Raw genomic sequence first — 19,681 nt, 5'->3', positions numbered from 1 at the left:
TCATTGAACTTCTTATGGCATTAAGTCCAGCTTTTTGACAGCAAAATGGTAACATTGATTGTTGTGGCTGTTAGTTCTTCATGCCAACTCAGGCCTTGTCTGGAGACATTCATATCCTCATGAGGAAAAAGGACCTCGCTCCACTCGTCAACTTCTCACACCAAGGCCTCTGACACAGCATACAAGAGCCTTCTAATGTGTACTGTAGTCTGAATTGTCATTTCTGTACCGGTCTTGAGGCCTTCACATATCGTTAAAGTGTTTAACCACTGATACAACAAGAATGGTCCTCAACTTTCAGAGGTACAGGCTGTCTTAAAGTTGAATCGGCTAGTTTTGTGGTACCAGCCTTGTATATGCTTGGGCTTTGTTCTCCGGTTGTAAAACCATTCAGCAGTGCTGGTTGACCCACATTCAACAATCATGCCCATGGAAGGAATAACCTAAAATGTAGAGCGAACACAATCAGAACTAATGTCAAGGATTACATCTTCACGCAGAAGAAAATGGAAATCTGGAATTTATTTTCTGAAGTGGTTGTGGATGTTGCAGACAATTGAAACTTACAAGACTATAAGAACTTAAGTCTTGAAAGTTTCAACTGTCTGCAACATCAACAATTGTTTCAGGGAATAAGTGGCCAGATGGATAGATACCTGGCAGATGAAATTCAATGCAAAGAAATGTGAGATAATGCATTTTGGTAGAAGAAACATGGTGAGACAATACGGGTTCAATGGTACAACTTTGAGGGCTATACAGGAACAGACAGTCTTCGGGGTTTATGTAAATGATTCTCTAAAGGTAGCCAGGTAAGTTAAAGCAGTTTTGAAGAAGGCTTGTAGGATCTTTGGGTTAATGAATAGAAGCGTAGAGTATAAAAGCAAGGAAGTACTCCTACAACTCTACAAATTTATTCAGATCACATTTGGAATGTTGTGTTCAAATCTGGGTATCTTCTTTATGGAAGGATGCTAAAGTCCTGAAGAGAGTTCAAAAGGAGGCTACAATACCAGGAATGAAGGTCTTTAAGTACAAAGAAAGATTAGAAAGATTGTTGTACCCGGAGCAGAGAGAGAGATTAAGAGGGAACCTTATTGAGGTATTCAAAATTATGAACAATTTAGACAGTAAAAAAGGATATTTTATTTCCAGTGTTTAGTATGTCGGTAACTAGGGGTCACAACTTCAAACTAGCCAGAAAAAGAGGTAGGAGTGAGAGGAGGAGAAACTTCTTTTCACAGTTGCCAGGATTTAGAATGTGCTGCCTGGCAGAGCGGTGGAGCCTGATTTTATGGGAAGATTCATGAGATAGTTGGATATATATTCAAAAGGGATGAAGTTAGAAGGCTATGGAGATAGGTAGGACAGTGGGACTAGCTGGGTAGCTCCTTTGGGAGTGAAGGGGCGAATGGTCTCCTTCAGTACTTTAAAAGTCTGGACTTTTATTCAAGGGCAAGGGAACAAAGATGTGAAGATAGTATATGCTGGAATTCTGAAACAAACACAGAGAATGCTGGAGAACCTCGACAGGTCTGGCAGCATCTGTAGGCAGAGAAAGAGTTAACATTGAGTCCAATGGAGAAAAGTTGTACCAGACTCTAAATATTAATCCAATTTCTGACTCCACAGATGCTATCATACCAGCTTGGTCTCTCCACCATTGGAAGACAGAGTAAGGATATTAGTCAGACAGAACCTAATTGATTGTTGAGGCAAATTCTGGGGACTGAACTGCCTACTCCTGCTCTTCCGAGGTAGCTTCCAACAACTCTTAGCATCAAACCTCAACAGGCCAGGATTCGTACTCCTGTATCAGGCTGCACCATGCTTGTGTGTGCATGGACGTCTGGTTAGAGTGAGATCAAGTTTAACACTGATGTTCACCATACTTAAATATCCAAACAGATCAAGGAAAAATCATGGTCACAGGAAAGGAGTATAGACAGAGACAAGGAGGGGACTCAGTAACTCGAACAAGAGTCACAGAAACATTAATGAGCCATATTACCCATCGGCCCTATCAGTGAAAGAGAAAGAAGAAAAAATGGTCATGGAATATTTCTGCTACTGCATCTGATGTATGTGTTCCCTTTAGGTCAAGGAGCATCTTGCCAAGGGACAAAGGACACTGGCAGGTGAAGGCATGTCTCAAGTAACAAAAACCCTTTTGGATCTAACACAGAGAAGAAACTTCTATGGTGGGGATCTATTGGCATGTGTTGAAATCCTTCGAAATGTCACTGATACATTTAAAAGAGCAAGTTATGTCCCTTCATCGGATGATGTACAGGTAGCATCGCAATCCACTGAAAATATATTATTTTGGAAATGTTACTATTGGAAATACAGGAGAGGCTAGCTGCTTTCACTGGCTCAGAATTAATGTGATGGAGTTATTCATAATTCCTCAGAGTGTTTGTGAACCTTGTGAAACAAAAGAAAGAATAGTTGCTGAAATGTTGGTTTGCTGAAAATATCACTGTAGTACGAAACGTGAGTTTGAATTTCACTATGGCAGATCATGAACTTTTGAATTTGTTTTAAAATCTGGAACCAAAAAAAAGCTGGCCTAATTGTAACCATTGTCAATTGTTTAAACATGCCCATCTGATTCCCTAATATCCCCAGAAAAGAAAATCTGCTATTTTTACATGTTATTCCAGACACACAGTGATGTGGTTGACTTTTTGCCACCTTCTGAAATGATTGAATAAGCAATTCAGTTCAAGGGCATTTGAACAATTTTATCTGTTTACTGTAAAATAAAAACCAGAGATGAGAGAAAATGGTAGGATGACTGGAAGATTCTTGATGTTCAATGACAAAACCATTAGTGTAGGGAAGTAAGGCTGAACTTGACCAATGGTGGAAGTGGAGGAAGGGGGTGAGATGTGGGAGATAGCTACTATTCATGTGATGAAACCCTCAGGAGTATGTCATGGAACTTACCTCAATGGTGATGACAATATGGGTGAAAATTATTGCAACCCCAAATGTCGTTAGCCTGTGCACCTCACTGGGGAACACAAGCAACATGGAGCGCAAAGAAAATCAAAAAATCCAGAAATAAGAATCACGGAATTATTATGGTGAATGAAGATGTAATTCCACCAATCACGCCTACACATGCTCTATTATGTAGTGCCAATCACCTCTCTTTACCCTGCTATCCCTGCATTCCATTACAATCCAAATTACCATCCAATTCCCTCTTGAATGCCTCAATGGAATCTGCCTCTGCCACACTGCAAAAACATGCGCAGCATCCAAAAGGGGAAAGTTTACATTCCAGGTATGTGCAGTGGAGTCTTTCCTCTGAAATTCGTTCCAATACATCTGGTACCAAAACAAAAGGCTGTTGACATCAGCCAGCCCCAGTCCCTGAGAAAAGGAAACTTGCCTCTTAAGACCATTAATAAAACTAATTTTAAAACCTTCATAATTATAACTGCTCATCACTGCCTTCATTGTGCAGACAGTTTCCAATTAGCTGTTGCTACTTTTAAAAAAATTTACTCATAAAATTACCATCATGAAAATAAAACAGAGAAACATCACAATTCATTTCAGCAGTGAATTGACCCACTGTCCATGATCTAGGTTGAGGGGAGATCTAATAGAAACTTACAAGATAATGTATGGCTTAGAAGGGGTGGACGCTAGGAAGTTGTTTCCGTTAGGCGGGGAGACTAGGACCCATGGGCACAGCCTTAAAATTGGAGGGCGTAAATTTAAAACTGAAATGAGACGACATTTCTTCAGCCAGAGAGTGGTGGGTTTGTGGAATTAATTTGCCACGGAGTGCAGTGGAGGCCGGGCTGTTGGATGCCTTCAAGGCAGAGATCGACAAATTCTTGATCTCACAAGGAATCAAGGGCTACACGGAGAGTGCAGGGAAGTGGAGTTGAAATGCCCATCAGCCATGATTTAAATGGCGGAGTGGACTTGATGGACCGAATGGCCTTACTTCCATTCCTATGTCTTATGGTCTTATCTGCATTAGAGATATTTTCAAATCAACATCTTCTGAGAGACTTCAGAGAATCTACATTTATGGATGTAGATTCTTGAGTCCAAATATCTAATGAGCAGGGAGCGAAGGGGTATAGAATAGTTTCTATGGGGACGAGCAAGGAACTAGTATTTGGCAAAGGGCCAGGGTTCATCAGTCCTTTACCCATTTAAGGTACAGCAGGAAATTGCACACTCTTGAGGGGCATTGTTTTGTCTTATTCCCTTAAAATCTTTTCCAGACGTTGATGGTATGTCATGCAGGCCTGGGGAGGTGCTTCCAGGTTGCTGAGAGCTGTTACAGGTTCCATTCCAGAACTTGTCAACAGTGCAGAGTACCTTCCTTTATTCATTCACGAGATAAAGGTGTCATTGGCTAGGCAGCATTTATTGCCCAGAGGGCAGTTAAGAGTCAACCGCATTGCTGTGTAATGTTTAGACACTCAACAAGCTGAACACTCTGCTAAATCTCTGCAAGTGTTGGCAAACACCTCAAATTATACACATGATCCTATTCTTACTATGTAGGATTAAGAAGGAAGGAGCAACAACAGCAATACCTGGTCCATCTCATTGGGCCAACTGACACCAAATGTTTAGTGCCTTAAATCTTTGGTTCAGTTCATTAATTCTTAGTCAAAGCCTGAAAATGAGGTATTCCTATCAATGCTTCATCACATTGCACAGTGAGTAGAACACACTTTGTAAATGTGGAATTGCTGAGTGACCTGCCTTTGAAACTCACGAGTCTGAAATTTGTCATTTATATACTAGAACTCAGGTCTGAAGATGTATCAGAAATATCAATTGAAATCAATTGCAATTTAGATTTTGATAAAGACCATGTTTAATGGCTAAAGTTAGCATATTGTTTTCATTTTGGAGGCATGTATTCGTTTTCCAAGATCGGCCTTATTTGACAGTTACTCCATGTTTTGTTCCTTTCTTCGACAGAATTTCTTCCAAATCATCAGTAACCTTCTCGAGGAAGAAAACTGGGAGAAGTGGGAAGATGCACAGCAGGTATTCCTTCGCAATTTGCATTTACGTAGCACTTTTAATGATGAAATCCTTTTCAAGCACTTAACTGAAGAAATTGAAATGGGCATACAAGGTGTGAAAGAGGATTGTCAAGAGGGGATCTGGGGAGGGAGTTCCTATGTGAAAATGCAATCGATCAATCAGTGAAGACAGAATGCAGATAGGGAACTGCACATGGAAATTTGTGCATTGGTTTAATTTCTAGTTGGGTGATCTTTAATAGATAACATTGAGGACACAGAGAGATAACTGCCCAATGTAACATAACAAAGTGTGAAGCTGGATGAACACAGCAGGCCAAGCAGCATCTCAGGGGCACAAAAGCTGATGTTTCGGGCCTAGACCCTTCTCTGATGAAGGGTCTAGGCCTGAAACGTCAGCTTTTGTGCCCGAGATGCTGCTTGGCCTGCTGTGTTCATCCAACTTCACACTTTGTTATCTTGGATTCTCCAGCATCTGCAGTTCGCATTATCTCTAACTGCCCAATGTATCAGGTATTAAATGCATTGGGCTTGTATTCCAATCTGCAGTCTGAGAAATTGTGTGCAGATTGCGATATTCACTCTGCTGTACAACAAGGCCAGTTGGCCAACAAGTACCACTACTCTTGCTGCCATTGTTACCATCCCCTGTTAGGCAACTCCCCTCCCCCAACCCCAACATCCAAAACTGTATGTTTGTTATAGAGAACGTTAGACACAGGTGACTTCTGCACCATCTACCTGACCCTTTTTGTAATCACCCATCTATCTGCCTGAATCACGGATGTGACCACATTTCTAAAGCTCTTGTCTGTGATGCTTTCCACCTCCTATACACTCCTAAGTGTATAATTACTTGGGACCTCACACTCTCTACTATCATATTTCTGGCCTTCCAACCCTTATGCCTCACACACATTCACCATTCCCCAGGTACACCCCCTGCCCCATTTGTACCAGTTCATGCAATCCACCCACTCACCCCCAATGGCCCTTTGGAGCCCATGTCCATGCCAACTCATCCATTAAGCACCATGGACAATCTTTAGGAACTAGGTTGAGACAATACAAAAAAAAGGTCTACATATTAATTATAACTTCCATAATTCATGAAAATCATTTTAAATCGCCCAAGCACTTTATGCCTTATTAAAGCAAATTTCTATTCATAACCCCAGATAAAAGACAACTAATCCTTTAATAAAAACCAAAAGAACTGTAGATGCTGTAAATCAGAAAGAAAAGCAGCTCGGCAGCATCTGTGAAGAAAAATCAGAGTTAATATCTTGAGTCCAGTGACCCTTCGTCATAACTGATGTTAGCTACGAAAATGTGCGTTTATATGCAGAAGCTAGGGTGGGGGAAAGGAGGTAAGGATTAAATGATAGGTGGGGATAGAGCCCAAAGAGAAGAACAGTTAGACAGACAAAGGAGTTGTTAATGATCTGGATCCATTAATAACCTCTTTGAACTGTCAAACTATATGTTGGAATTCTCTACTAAGATAGTGATGAATTATGGAAAGTAGTCTAGTATTAATCCTCAAATTTTGTCAATCAATAGCTATTTTAATTCTACAATGGGCGCTTTGCAACTCTCACTGACATAGGCAGATCACATTTTAACTTTTTAAGGGATGGGGGTTTAATTTCCCTCATAGCATGATGGTTCAATAGACCTTAACTGCTCGTTGAAAACCTTAATGTCGACTCTAAAAAAAATTGCAACTCCCACAATGTATGTTAAGGCCCTTATTACTGTTAAAATAGCAGTCAGGTTAGATTAGATTAGATTACCTCGAGTATGGAAACAGGCCCTTTGGCCCAACAAGTCCACACCGCCCCTTGAAGAATCCTACCCAGACCCATCCCCCTAAAACCCACACACCTCTGAACACTATGGGCAATTTAGCATGGCCAATCCACTTAGCCTGCACAACTTTGGACTGTGGGAGGAAACCTGAGCACCCGGAGGAAACCCACGCAGACACGGAAAGAATGTGAAAACTCCACACAGACAGTCGCCCAAGGCTGGAATCGAAGCCGGGTCCCTGGCACTGTGAGGCTGCAGTGTTAACCACTGAGTCACCATGCCACCCTGTCAGGTTAAACTCCCACCGACTCCCACAGCTACCTAGAATACACCTCCTCCCACCCACCCTCCTGCAAAAATTCCATCCCCTATTCCCAATTCCTCCGCCTCCGCCGCATCTGCTCCCACGATGAGGCATTCCACTCCCGCACATCCCAGATGTCCAAGTTTTTCAAGGACCGCAACATTCCCCCCACAGTGGTCGAGAACATCCTTGACCGCGACTCCCGCATTTCCCGCAACACATCCCTCACACCCCGCCCCCGCCACAACCGCCCAAAGAGGATCCCCCTCGTTCTCACACACCACCCCACCAACCTCCGGATACAACGCGTCATCCTCCGACACTTCCGCCATCTACAATCCGACCCCACCACCCAAGACATTTTTCCATCCCCACCCCTGTCTGCTTTCCGGAGAGACCACTCTCTCCGTGACTCCCTTGTTCGCTCCACACCGCCCTCCAACCCCACCACACCCGGCACCTTCCCCTGCAACCGCAGGAAATGCTACACTTGCCCCCACACCTCCTCCCTCACCCCTATCCCAGGCCCCAAGATGACTTTCCACATTAAGCAGAGGTTCACCTGCACATCTGCCAATGTGGTATACTGCATCCACTGTACCCGGTGTGGCTTCCTCTACATTGGGGAAACCAAGCGGAGGCTTGGGGACCGCTTTGCAGAACACCTCCGCTCGGTTCGCAATAAACAACCGCACCTCCCAGTCGCAAACCATTTCCACTCCCCCTCCCATTCTTTAGATGATATGTCCATCATGGGCCTCCTGCAGTGCCACAATGATGCCACCCGAAGGTTGCAGGAACAGCAACTCATATTCCGCTTGGGAACCCTGCAGCCCAATGGTATCAATGTGGACTTCACCAGCTTCAAAATCTCCCCTTCCCCCACCGCATCCCAAAACCAGCCCAGTTCGTCCCCCACCCCCACTGCACCACACAACCAGCCCAGCTCTTCCGCTCCACCCACTGCATCCCAAAACCAGTCCAATCTGTCCCTGCCTCCCTAACCTGTTCTTCCTCTCACCCATCCCTTCCTCCCACCCCAAGCCGCACATCCATCTCCTATCTACTAACCTCATCCCACCTCCTTGACCTGTCCGTCTTCCCTGGACTGACCTATCCCCTCCCTACCTCCCCACCTATACTCTCCTCTCCACCTATCTTCTTTTCTCTCCATCTTCGGTCCGCCTCCCCCTCTCTCCCTATTTATTCCAGAACCCTCATCCCATCCCCCTCTCTGATGTGGGGTCTAGGCCCGAAACGTCAGCTTTTGTGCTCCTGAGATGCTGCTGTGCCTGCTGTGTTCATCCAGCCTCACATTTTATTATCTTGGATTCTCCAGCATCTGCAGTTCCCATTATCATTTCAAATGGCCCTGATGTGTTTGGGATTCTCTTGTTTGAATCATGCTCTGTTCCTTTTTCTCTACCGGAGAAAGTGAGATCTGCTGGAAGTAGAAACGGGACTTGCAGATCTAGCTCCCACTCTCTATTTTGAAATGCCCACAGAATCTCCAAAATTCTGCAAAAATCAGATCCTTTGTGTCCACCTATGACTTAGGGGTTGGTGGGGTTGCAACTTATAACACGACTCAAAGAAATTGTCTATGCAACAGCAAATAAAACCTACTTACTAACAAAAGTAAATCTGCTTACCAACATATGGCAAGTAAAACCTATTGAAACTGCATATTGCAACAAATAATCTATTAAAACCACACTACAGAAAAGTTTATTTATTCAGAAGTACAACAAATTTCAGAGGAGTCAATACAAGCTACTGCAAATAATCTACAAAGTCTATTTGAAAAGGGGTATCTGATAGCTACAGCAAATAGAACTCATAATTGAAAATCCTGAAAAATGGATTATATTTCCAGAATAATGCAGTGAGTATGGAATAGTCACAGATAAATTACATATTTAATATCAATCCCTGTTTTGCACAGCATACATGATTGATGACAGAATTACCCATTCTTTTCCATCCTGGCAGTAATTATGAATTCACTATCTGCAGTCATGAAGTGATAAAATGGATGAAGGCAACAGGGGAAAAAAAAAATTGAATCAGCCATTAACAGATCAGATGGCCCAGGTTAGCACTCAACAGATCAGTGTATAATGACCAAAGAGGATTTGCTCAGGGCATATATTTGCCATTGACAGCTTTACTCGAATAAAGTATTGATAATTTCCTCACCAATCAGTTCACATCACTAGTCATTGCTTAGTTAGCGTGAAGAACTAAAGGATTCGTTCTATGATTTTTAATGCAGTCGTTGCATCAAATATGAATGGAATATGTCTGTATGTTAACTCATAAAAAAGTGAAAATGGTACCATTTTGCTTTGTTGCACAGGTCTATCCTGGCTCAGTGGAGTTAATGCAGATTATTGAAGACTTCATACATGTCGTAGGCATGGGGATGATGGATTTCCATAATTCCTACTTAATGACTGGAAACTTAGGTAGGTTAGATATAGATAACCTTTCTCTCTGATAATCTCTGATGGTTAATTCCTTTGTTCAATCCCATTTTTATATATTAGAATTCAGTTTTTCCACAGTTTTTGCAATTTTAGAGAACGAAGCTGAGAAAATAATAATGTGAAACCAAGAAGTGGGACAACAGTTAAATAAATACTTTGCATAATTCTTCACAGAAGACACTTATTGCATTCCAAACTTACTAAGTAATCAAGGGGCAAAAGGAGGAGAGGAAACAAACGCAATAACTGTCACTGGAGAGAAAATGCTTAGGAAGCTAATAGGGCTAAAGACTTCTAAAACCCAGGATCAGATGGAATGTATCCTAGGATATTAAAGGACGTAGCTAATGAGATGGTGGATACACTGGTAGTAATCTTCTAAGAAGCCTTAGATTCTGGAAAAGCCTCAAAATATTGGAAAACTGCCAACGTAACATATAGATTTGAAAAGAGAAGGAGATAAAAAAAAATCAGGTAATTGCAGGCTGGTTAGCTTAATACGTTATTAAGAAGATGGGGTGGCACAGTGGCTAGCATTGCCAGGGACCTGGGTTCAATGCCAGCCCTGGGTGACTGTCTGTGTGGAGTTTGCATGTTCTCCCTATGTCAACATGGGTTTCCACCAGATGTTTCAGTACTGTCCCACAATCTAAAGATGTGCAGGTTAGGTCGATTAGCCATGCTAAATTGCTCCATAGTGTTCAGGGACATGCAGTTTAGGTATAGTGGCCATGGTAAATGTAGGTTTATGGGGATAGAGCTGGGTCTGGTGGTTATGCTCTTTGAAGACTTCGTGGGCTAAATGGCCCCTTTCTGCACTGTAGGGATTCTACGATTCATTAAGGATATTATAGCAGAGCATTTGGGGAAAAGAAACTGTATGATCATGCAGAGACAATGTGTTTCCTGTTGTGAAAATTATAAATTCTAATTTTATTAGAATCCCTCGAGGAGATAGCAAATGGAATAGATAAAAGAAAAACAACAGATATTAATATATTTGGCTATTCAGAAGGCATAATAAGGTACCATGCATTAACCTACTTAATAAGATAAGAGCCCGTGGTGTTAGAGGAAGTATATTAAAATGGATGGAGGATTGGTTACATGGACACAAAGTTGGTTAATTTTTCAGGATGGCAACCCATAACTATTGGTGTGTCACAGCGGTAGTGCTGGGGCCATATTTATTTGTAATAAGTGTTGATGACTTGGATTTGAAATGTAAATATATTATGACCAAGTTTGGAGATGACTCAAAAATAGGTGGGAAAGCAAGTGATGAGGGTAACAGTAAGAGTCTACAAAGATAGGTTAAATAGCTGGGCGAAAAATTGGCAGTTGGAATATAATGTGGGAAAAAGTGGTGTTCATAGATCATAGGTCATAGGTCATTGAATCCCTGCAGTGTGTTAACAGGCTCTTTGGACAAACAAGTCCACACTGACCATGTTGTGCACTCTGGCAGGAAGAATAGAATGTTAATTGAAAAGAGAACGCTTGTAGTAAGCCAAAGCCAGAATGATTTGAGTCCTCTTGAATAATCACAAAAATCTAACATACAAGTTTATTGGATAATAGAGAAGACAAATGGATTGTTGGCCTTTACATCAAAGAAAATAGAGTATGAAAATAGGGAGATCTCGCTAAAACTGTACAAGGCATGAATCATATCGCAGCTGGAATTCTATGAATAGTTTTGGGCCCTTTATTTGAAAAAAGATATCTGGTACTTAAGGCAGTCCACAGAAGTTCTGCTTGGCTGATACCAAGTATTGAGGCATTATCATGTGCAGAGAGTTTGAGTAGATCGGGCATATACTCATTGGAATATGGAAGAATGCAAAGTGATCTTATTGACATGTATCAGATTCTTAGGGGACTCAACAGCATAGATGCAGAAAGGTTGTTTCCCATTGTGGGACAATCTAAACTCAGAATAAGGGACAAGTCATTTGCAACCGAGATGAAGAGGAATTTCTTCACTCAGAGAATTGTGAATGATTGAAATTTTCTACCCCAAAGGACTGTGGAAGCTTACTCATTGAGCAGGTTTAAGACAAATCAATTACAATAACTGACTTCTTGTCTCCTTTTTAGCAATGGATATGAAAATAGCAAAGTGGTTCAGGGATAGATGACCACCCATGATCGAGTTGAATGGTGAAGATGATCAAAGGGCTGATTGGCCTTCTCCAGTTTCTATGTTCCACTGTTTCCAATGATTTATGCACATTCTGTTTGCTTCTGGCTCTCTTTGGAAATGTTAAGGAAACTTGTTTAATGCCATTCTGTGGAAAAGTCTATTTCTTATGGTCCATTGCTTATTTACGGTCTAGTTTTTGACTTCACTGTACCTTTTCACTGGTATTTCCAAATACCATTCTCATCTATCTCCCAACTCTATGCTAGACTTTATCCCTGAGCTGTCATGGTGACTTGCTCAAATCTTGGCTTGCTCCCACACTCTTTCACTGATCATCCCTGCGTTCATTTAACTGCTCTAAGTCCTTGCCCAGCAAGATCTCACTGTTAAAATTCTCATTCTTGTTTGGAACTTCTTCCAGGATGGGAATCAACATGGGAAATATATCCATGTTACATCCTCAATCAACAATTTCAAATGGGAAACATACAGGAAAGGACAGAGAAAAATATACTGACTATCTTGTATAAAATATGAAATGGACTAATGGGAACTGACAGAGCACCTAATGCCTCTGGCAATGTCAAAACAGGAGGCAGTTGTCTTCAAAGACCATTGGTTTCCAAGACTCTGTACTAACTACCTTTCTTCCCAAGGACAGTCCAATAATGGGACAAATTGTCAAAGGAAATAATCACAGCCTTATCACTTGAAACCTTCAAGACCTATCTTTAGATTATTTCCATTCAAAATTTCTCATATCAAGGTTACCATTTCGATGGGACATGTCTGGTTTAGCAAATGCCAACAACTTACAGTAGTTTGTGATGCTGATACAAAAACAGAAGACCCAATGAGTAGTGAGAGCTTCACAAGTCTTCTGGACATGCGTCGTGCTATACGACAGCACATGTTGCCACCATATTTCTTTGCGTGTCATGCTACAAATGCGCCTGTGAAGTCTGTTCTCCCTTTCTTTGTTCTCATTTACCTGTGCCTGCTCCCCACCCATTCCATCTCTGTCCACTCCAAGCAAGCCTAGACTTTTGTTGATTTTCCCTTTGGAAAAAGATCCTGTTGCCAATTTTACAGATTCTTGTGATCTGAAAAACTATGTTTGCCACTAGTAAAAGAAAGGGCATTTTCAATATTTTTCACCTTGTTGGCTGCTCCGAAATACAGTTAGCTATTGCAATGAAATTGATACGTTAAAAAAGATGTAATATAATGGAAAGTTTGTGAGTGGTGAAGAACACTATAATGTAGTTTTGGAAGATTTATAATCTTGCTTTTCTTGTTATTGAGTGGGTTTCAGATTTGGTACAGGCTAATCAAACAGTGGGTTAGACTGTCAGCAATGAAGCTCCAAAACTGATCATATCCTTTTCCTTTCAAGATGTTCTTTTCTTTCAATACTTCACTATCGTGACGCTGGAGAGGTGTTTGAGAAGTTGCTTATGGAATATTGCTGAAAGGAGAGACAAAGTCAAAGTATTTTTTTAATCTTGTACGCATCGGGACTAGCTTACAAGAAATCAGACTTTGAAGAGTAATATAATCTTTTATAGCATGAGAAGAGGCAGCTGATTGGTTGCCCCAAGGTTGGCATGGAGATTCGTCAGGTTCTGTTAACTGTCAATCTTAGTTAACTGATTCACCTCAGACTAGATATTGTACTGTAGACAAAGCAATTTTTTGACTTTATGCCTATATCCTGTCACTCATGGGTTTACAGCAACATAGAGCATGAGGGTATTCTTTTAGACACATCTTGGGAATGGTATCTGTGGGAGGCATCAGGCCAGTTAGCAACAGCAGAGATGCAAAGATGGATAAATATTCTGGAGTTTTGTCTCGAGGGAGTATTTCTGCCTTTCCCTTAACTGATTTATTCTTGAAGTCCTTGATATGCCCGTGAATGAGGTTAATGCAATGGACTAGGTTGCATTTTCCCATTTCACGTCTCCGTATATCAGATACATTTAGTTTTATCAGCATCTCCTCCAGTTCTCATCAACAGTGTAATTAAATGCATAGATTTGTTTTTTTATTGAGGCTATAAATTCAAATAATGTAATTAATAGCATCCTGGATGCCTTAGCTTATTGATGGGAGCAGGACAGAGTGCATTCAAAAGCAATGTATAGGTAGCTAGATTGGCAGTAAATGTATACTTATCATCTCATAATATTTCTCTCTACCCAGCAGCCCTAAGGTGAAGCCAATGTTCTTTATGGGACAGAGATAATGGGAACTGCAGATGCTGGAGAATTCCAAGATAATAAAATGTGAGGCTAGATGAACACAGCAGGCCCAGCAGCATCTCAGGAGCACAAAAGCTGACATTTCGGGCCTAGACCCTTCATCAGAGAGGGGGATGGGGTGAGGGTTCTGGAATAAATAGGGAGAGAGGGGGAGGCGGACCGAAGATGGAGAGAAAAGAAGATAGGTGGAGAGGAGAGTATAGGTGGGGAGGTAGGGAGGGGATAGGTCAGTCCAGGGAAGACGGACAGGTCAAGGAGGTGGGATGAGGTTAGTAGGTAGGAGATGGGGGTGCGGCTTGGGAGGAAGGGATGGGTGAGAGGAAGAACAGGTTAGGAAGGCAGAGACAGGTTGGCCTGGTTTTGGGATGCAGTGGGTGGAGGGGAAGAGCTGGGCTGGCTGTGTGGTGCAGTGGGGGGAGGGGACAAACTGGGCTGGTTTTGGGATGCGGTGGGGGAAGGGGAGATTTTGAAGCTGGTGAAGTCCACATTGATACCATTGGGCTGCAGGGTTCCCAAGCGGAATATGAGTTGCTGTTCCTGCAACCTTCGGGTGGCATCATTGTGGCACTGCAGGAGGCCCATGATGGACATGTCATCTAAAGAATGGGAGGGGGAGTAGAAATGGTTTGCGACTGGGAGGTGCAGTTGTTTATTGCGAACCGAGCGGAGGTGTTCTGCAAAGCAGTCCCCAAGCCTCCGCTTGGTTTCCCCAATGTAGAGAAAGCCACACTGGGTACAATGGATGCAGTATACCACATTGGCAGATGTGCAGGTGAACCTCTGCTTAATATGGAAAGTCATCTTGGGGCCTGGGATAGGGGTGAGGGAGGAGGTGTGGGGGCAAGTGTAGCATTTCCTGTGGTTGCAGGGGAAGGTGTCGGGTGTGGTGGGGTTGGAGGGCAGTGTGGAGCGAACAAGGGAGTCACGGAGAGAGTGGTCTCTCCGGAAAGCAGTTAAGAGTGGGGATGGAAAAATGTCTTGGGTGGTGGGGTCGGATTGTAGATGGCGGAAGTGTCGGAGGATGACGCGTTGTATCCGGAGGTTGGTGGGGTGCTGTGTGAGAACGAGGGGGATCCTCTTTGGACAGTTGTGGCGGGGGCGGGGTGTGAGGAATGTGTTGCGGGAAATGCGGGAGACGCGGTCAAGGGCATTCTCGACCACTGTGGGGGGAAAGTTGCGGCCCTTGAAGAACTTGGACATCTGGGATGTGCGGGAGTGGAATGCCTCATCGTGGGAGCAGATGTGACAGAGGCAGGGGAATTGGGAATAGGGGATGGAATTTTTGCAGGAGGGTGGGTGGGAGGAGGTGTATTCTAGGTAGCTGTGGGAGTCGTTGGGCTTGAAATGGACATCAGTTACAAGCTGGTTGCCTGAGATGGAGACTGAGAGGCCCAGGAAGGTGAGGGATGTGCTGGAGATGGCCCAGGTGAACTTGAGGTTGGGGTGGAAGGTGTTGGTGAAGTGGATGAACTGTTCGAGCTCCTCTGGGGAGCAAGAGGCGGGCCGATACAGTCATCGATGTAACAGAGGAAGAGGTGGGGTTTGGGGCCTGTGTAGGTGCGGAAGAGGGACTGTTCCACGTAACCTACAAAGAGGCAGGCATAGCTGGGGCCCATGGCCACCCCCTTTGTCTGTAGGAAGTGGGAGGAAACGAAAGAGAAGTTGTTGAGGGTGAGGACGAGTTCGGCTAGGCGGATGAGGGTGTTGGAGGAGGGGGACTGGTCGGGCCTGAGAGACAGGAAGAAGCGGAGGGCCTTGAGGCCATCTGCATGCGGAATACAGGTGTATAGGGACTGGATGTCCATGGTAAAAATGAGGTGTTGGGGGCCAGGGAATTGGAAGCCCTGGAGGAGGTGGAGGGCGTGGGTGGTGTCACGGACATAGGTGGGGAGTTCCTGGACCAAAGGGGAGAAAATGGAGTCCAGATAGGTGGAAATGAGTTTGGTGGGGCAGGAACAGGCTGAGACAATGGGTCAACCAGGGCAGGCAGGTTTGTGGATTTTGGGAAGGAGATAGAAACCGACCGTGCGGGGTTGGGGAACAATGAGGTTGGAGGCTGTGGGTGGGAGGTCCCCTGAGGTGATGAGGTCATGAATGGTGTTGGAGATGATGGTTTGGTGCTCGGGTGTGGGGTCATGATCGAGGGGCGGTAAGAAGTGCTGTCGGAGAGTAGGTGTTTGGCCTCGGCGATGTAGAGGTCAGTGCGCCATACAACCACTACGCCACCCTTGTCTGAGGGTTTGATGGTGAGGTTGGGGTTGGAGCAGATGGAGCGGAGGGCTGCCCGTCTGTGAGGGAGAGGTTGGAGTGGGTGAGAGGGGTGGAGAGGTTGAGGCGGTTAATGTCTCGACGGCAGTTGGAGATGAAGAGGTCGAGGGAAGGTAGGAGGCCTGGGGGTGGTGTCCAGGAGGAGACTTGTTTTGGAAGCGGGAGAAGGGGTCAGTGGAGGGAGGATTAGGTTCCCGGTTGAAGAAGTAGGCGTGGAGGCGAAAGTGGCGGAAAAACTGTTCTACGTCCAACCGTGACTGGTATTCGTTGATGTGCGGGTGGAGGGGGACAAAGGTGAGCCCCTTACTAAGGACTGACTGTTCGTCCTCAGTCAGTGGGAGGTCTGGAGTTAGCCAGGAAAGTAGAGGCCAGAATAAATGCAGCCATGATGTTATAGAATGGAGGGGCTAGGAGGGGCTAAACGACCTCTGCTCCTGCTCGTAGTTCTAATGCTGTCTGTCAAAAGTATATTCACTTTCCATTATTACATTATTCACGCTTAAAACTAATAACTAAATACTTGCAAAAGCAACTGCATAAAATTCCATGCTAGTTGTTTGACTTGCTTTGAGCTCCTAAGAAAATAACAAAGGGAATATAATTAATTCAATACTGCTTGAATTGATGTCTTGGCTACGCCATTCATTAATATTTATCTTTCCGAAGAGGAGCCAAGCTTGAACCAAGCATTTTATTTTGTTAATGCGGGCTCATTTCAATCAACAGAAGTCACCATCAATTAGAAGACCAATGTGTGCTGTTGGAGTGGATTTACTCAAAATAAATAATGTCTCTGACCTTCCCTGGACCCAACTCCCTCTGAGATCTGGCCTTTGAATTAAAGCAGGGAGCACTAGTCATGGAAGCTCTGAAACAATTTTCTAGCATCTCTGAGCCTTTTTGATGGTTTCATTGGTCAAGTCTTCATTGGTTCATTGTCAAGGGCTTAATTATTCCCACTCCTGCTTCCACCATACCTCAACACATTCTGTTCTATCTGCTGTACTGATTTGTCTAACTTAGTCCAGTAGGCACTGTGATAATTGTAACTGCTTTGATTGGAAGGCAGATAGAGAAAAGACTTATGCAGCTGGTTGCCAACTGGTTACATAGAACATAGAACATTACAGCACAGTACAGGCCCTTCGGCCCTCGATGTTATGCCGACCTGTCATACCGATCTCAAACCCATCTAACCTACACGATTCCACGTACGTCCATATGCTTATCTAATGACGACTTAAATGTACCTAAAGTTGGCAAATCTACTACCGTTGCAGGCAAAGCGTTCCATTCCTTACTACTCTGAGTAAAGAAACTACCTCTGACATCTGTCCTATATCTTTCACCCCTCAATTTAAAGCTATACCCCCTCGTGCTCGTCGTCACCATCCTAGGAAAAAGGCTCTCCATATCCACCCTATCTAACCCTCTGATTATTTTATATGTTTCAATTAAGTCACCTCTTAACCTTCTTCTCTCTAATGAAAACAGCCTCAAGTCCCTCAGCCTTTCCTTGTAAGATCTTCCCTCCATACCAGCCAACATCCTAGTAAATCTCCTCTGCACCCTTTCCAAAGCTTCCACATCCTACTTATAATGCGGTGACCAGAACTGTACGCAATACTCCAAGTGCGGCCTCACCAGAGTTTTGTACAGCTGTAGCATAACCCGAGATCTCTCTGCTCATCTACACTACCAAGAATCTTACCATTAGCCCAGTACTTTGCCTTCCGGTTACTCCTACCAAAGTGCACGACCTCACACTTGTCTGCATTAAACTCCATTTGCCACCTCTCAGCCCAGCTCTGCAGCTTATCTATATCTCTCTGCAACCTACAGCATCCTTCGTCACTATCCACAACTCCACCGACCTTAGTGTCGTCTGCAAATTTACTAACCCATCCTTCTACGCCCTCATCCAGGTCATTTATAAAAATGACAAACAGCAGTGGACCCAACCACACAAAGTTAAAAGAGGAGTGTGTACTGGGTATAGGAAAATAAAAGTATATATATTTGACTATTGGGTGTCCTTTGGATATAAAGGTGTAACCTCAGACCACAGCGGTTAGTTATTATCTTTGATGCAGTCAGTGCTAGTGAATATTGAAGGTACTTAGTCGAAGCTGTCAACCTGGGCACTTAAAACTCGTCACTGCATGATCAGGTGACTTGCAAGAATACAGGAACAGGAGTAAACCATTCAGCTGGTCAAGCCTGGTCTATCAATAAATATGATCATGCTTGTTTAAATGTTTCACTAACTTCAGCCCATACAGTCCCCGTAACCCATTATGTCAGAGATAATCAAAAAATTATCAACCTCTACTTTAAACGTACTCAAGGACTGAGATGCTATAGCTCACTATGGTACAGAATTCCACAAATTTGCCAAAGAAAGAAAAGTCTCCTCATTATGGTTCTAAATGGCATGCCCCTTATTTTACATCGTATCCTTTGGTTTTAGACTCCCTACCAGGGAAACAACTTCCTTGCCCCCACGCTGTCTATCCTTTTAAAGTACTTAAGGTTTCAATGAGATCATTTCTGATTTTTCAAAACTCTAGAGAATACAGGCCCTATCTGCACAAGCCCTCTTCACATCCTTCGAACGAATGTAGTGAACCTTTGTTGCATTCCCTGTATGGCATTAATACCCTTTCTGAAGTAAGGAGATGGAAATTGCACACAGTATTCCAAGTGAAATCTAAACAAGCTCCTTTAAAAATGAACTGTACCAAAATCCTCTTGAAATAAAGCCTAACATTCCACTGTCTTCCTAATAGCTTGCTGTACCTGCATGTTAGCTTTCAGTGACTTATTGACAAGTAGACTAGGTCTATTTTTACATCTATGCTCCCAATCTCTTACCATTAAAGAAATACTCTGCGCATCTGTTACTCCTATCAAAGTGAATAATTCACATTTTTCCTATAGTATATTCCATCTGCCATATTCCTGCCCACTCAGTCAGCCTATCCTAATCCTCCTGAAGCTACTTTACACCTTCCTGTCAACAGACATCCCCAACAAACTTTGTATCATCAACAAACTTGACAATATTGCATTGATCACCACCTCCAAATCATTAGCATAGATATTATGAAAATCTATAGCATACCCAGACAAGCACAATCAGCCCACAGGTGCCCTATATGGTCCCTGATATTGTGCCTGAACAGATAGATAGGGGGATATCAATATGCCACCTTTTGGGCGGGAACCTGGAGGTCCTCCTGGACAAGGTGCTGCAGGGACTGGAGTTACTTTTCTCCTAGGATCAACAATGGAGATCATGGCATCAGACCATGCAGTCTGGTCCAAAATTGCCATCCAGGTTTCAGTAGTCTCAGATCTGG

The 19,681-nt window shown here is 43.4% G+C and overlaps 1 protein-coding gene across 17 annotated transcripts in view; it reads left to right on the top strand.

The window, feature by feature from the left end:
• adgrb3 (adhesion G protein-coupled receptor B3) overlaps positions 1–19,681 on the top strand; it is a 1,393,543-nt gene that overhangs the window by 426,330 nt on the left and 947,532 nt on the right. For all 17 annotated transcript variants that reach the window (XM_059645517.1, XM_059645509.1, XM_059645512.1 and 14 more), the window contains 3 exons: positions 2,099–2,293; positions 4,969–5,037; positions 9,512–9,620. In XM_059645517.1, coding sequence (XP_059501500.1) covers positions 2,099–2,293; positions 4,969–5,037; positions 9,512–9,620 — 373 coding nt within the window. The remainder of the gene's footprint in view (positions 1–2,098; positions 2,294–4,968; positions 5,038–9,511; positions 9,621–19,681) is intronic.

This window comes from Stegostoma tigrinum, chromosome 4, assembly GCF_030684315.1.
Source record: "Stegostoma tigrinum isolate sSteTig4 chromosome 4, sSteTig4.hap1, whole genome shotgun sequence".
Classification (NCBI taxonomy): Eukaryota; Metazoa; Chordata; class Chondrichthyes; order Orectolobiformes; family Stegostomatidae; genus Stegostoma; species Stegostoma tigrinum.
Note: the sequence above shows the minus strand (reverse complement) of the source record. Positions and strands in the feature narration are given on the sequence as shown.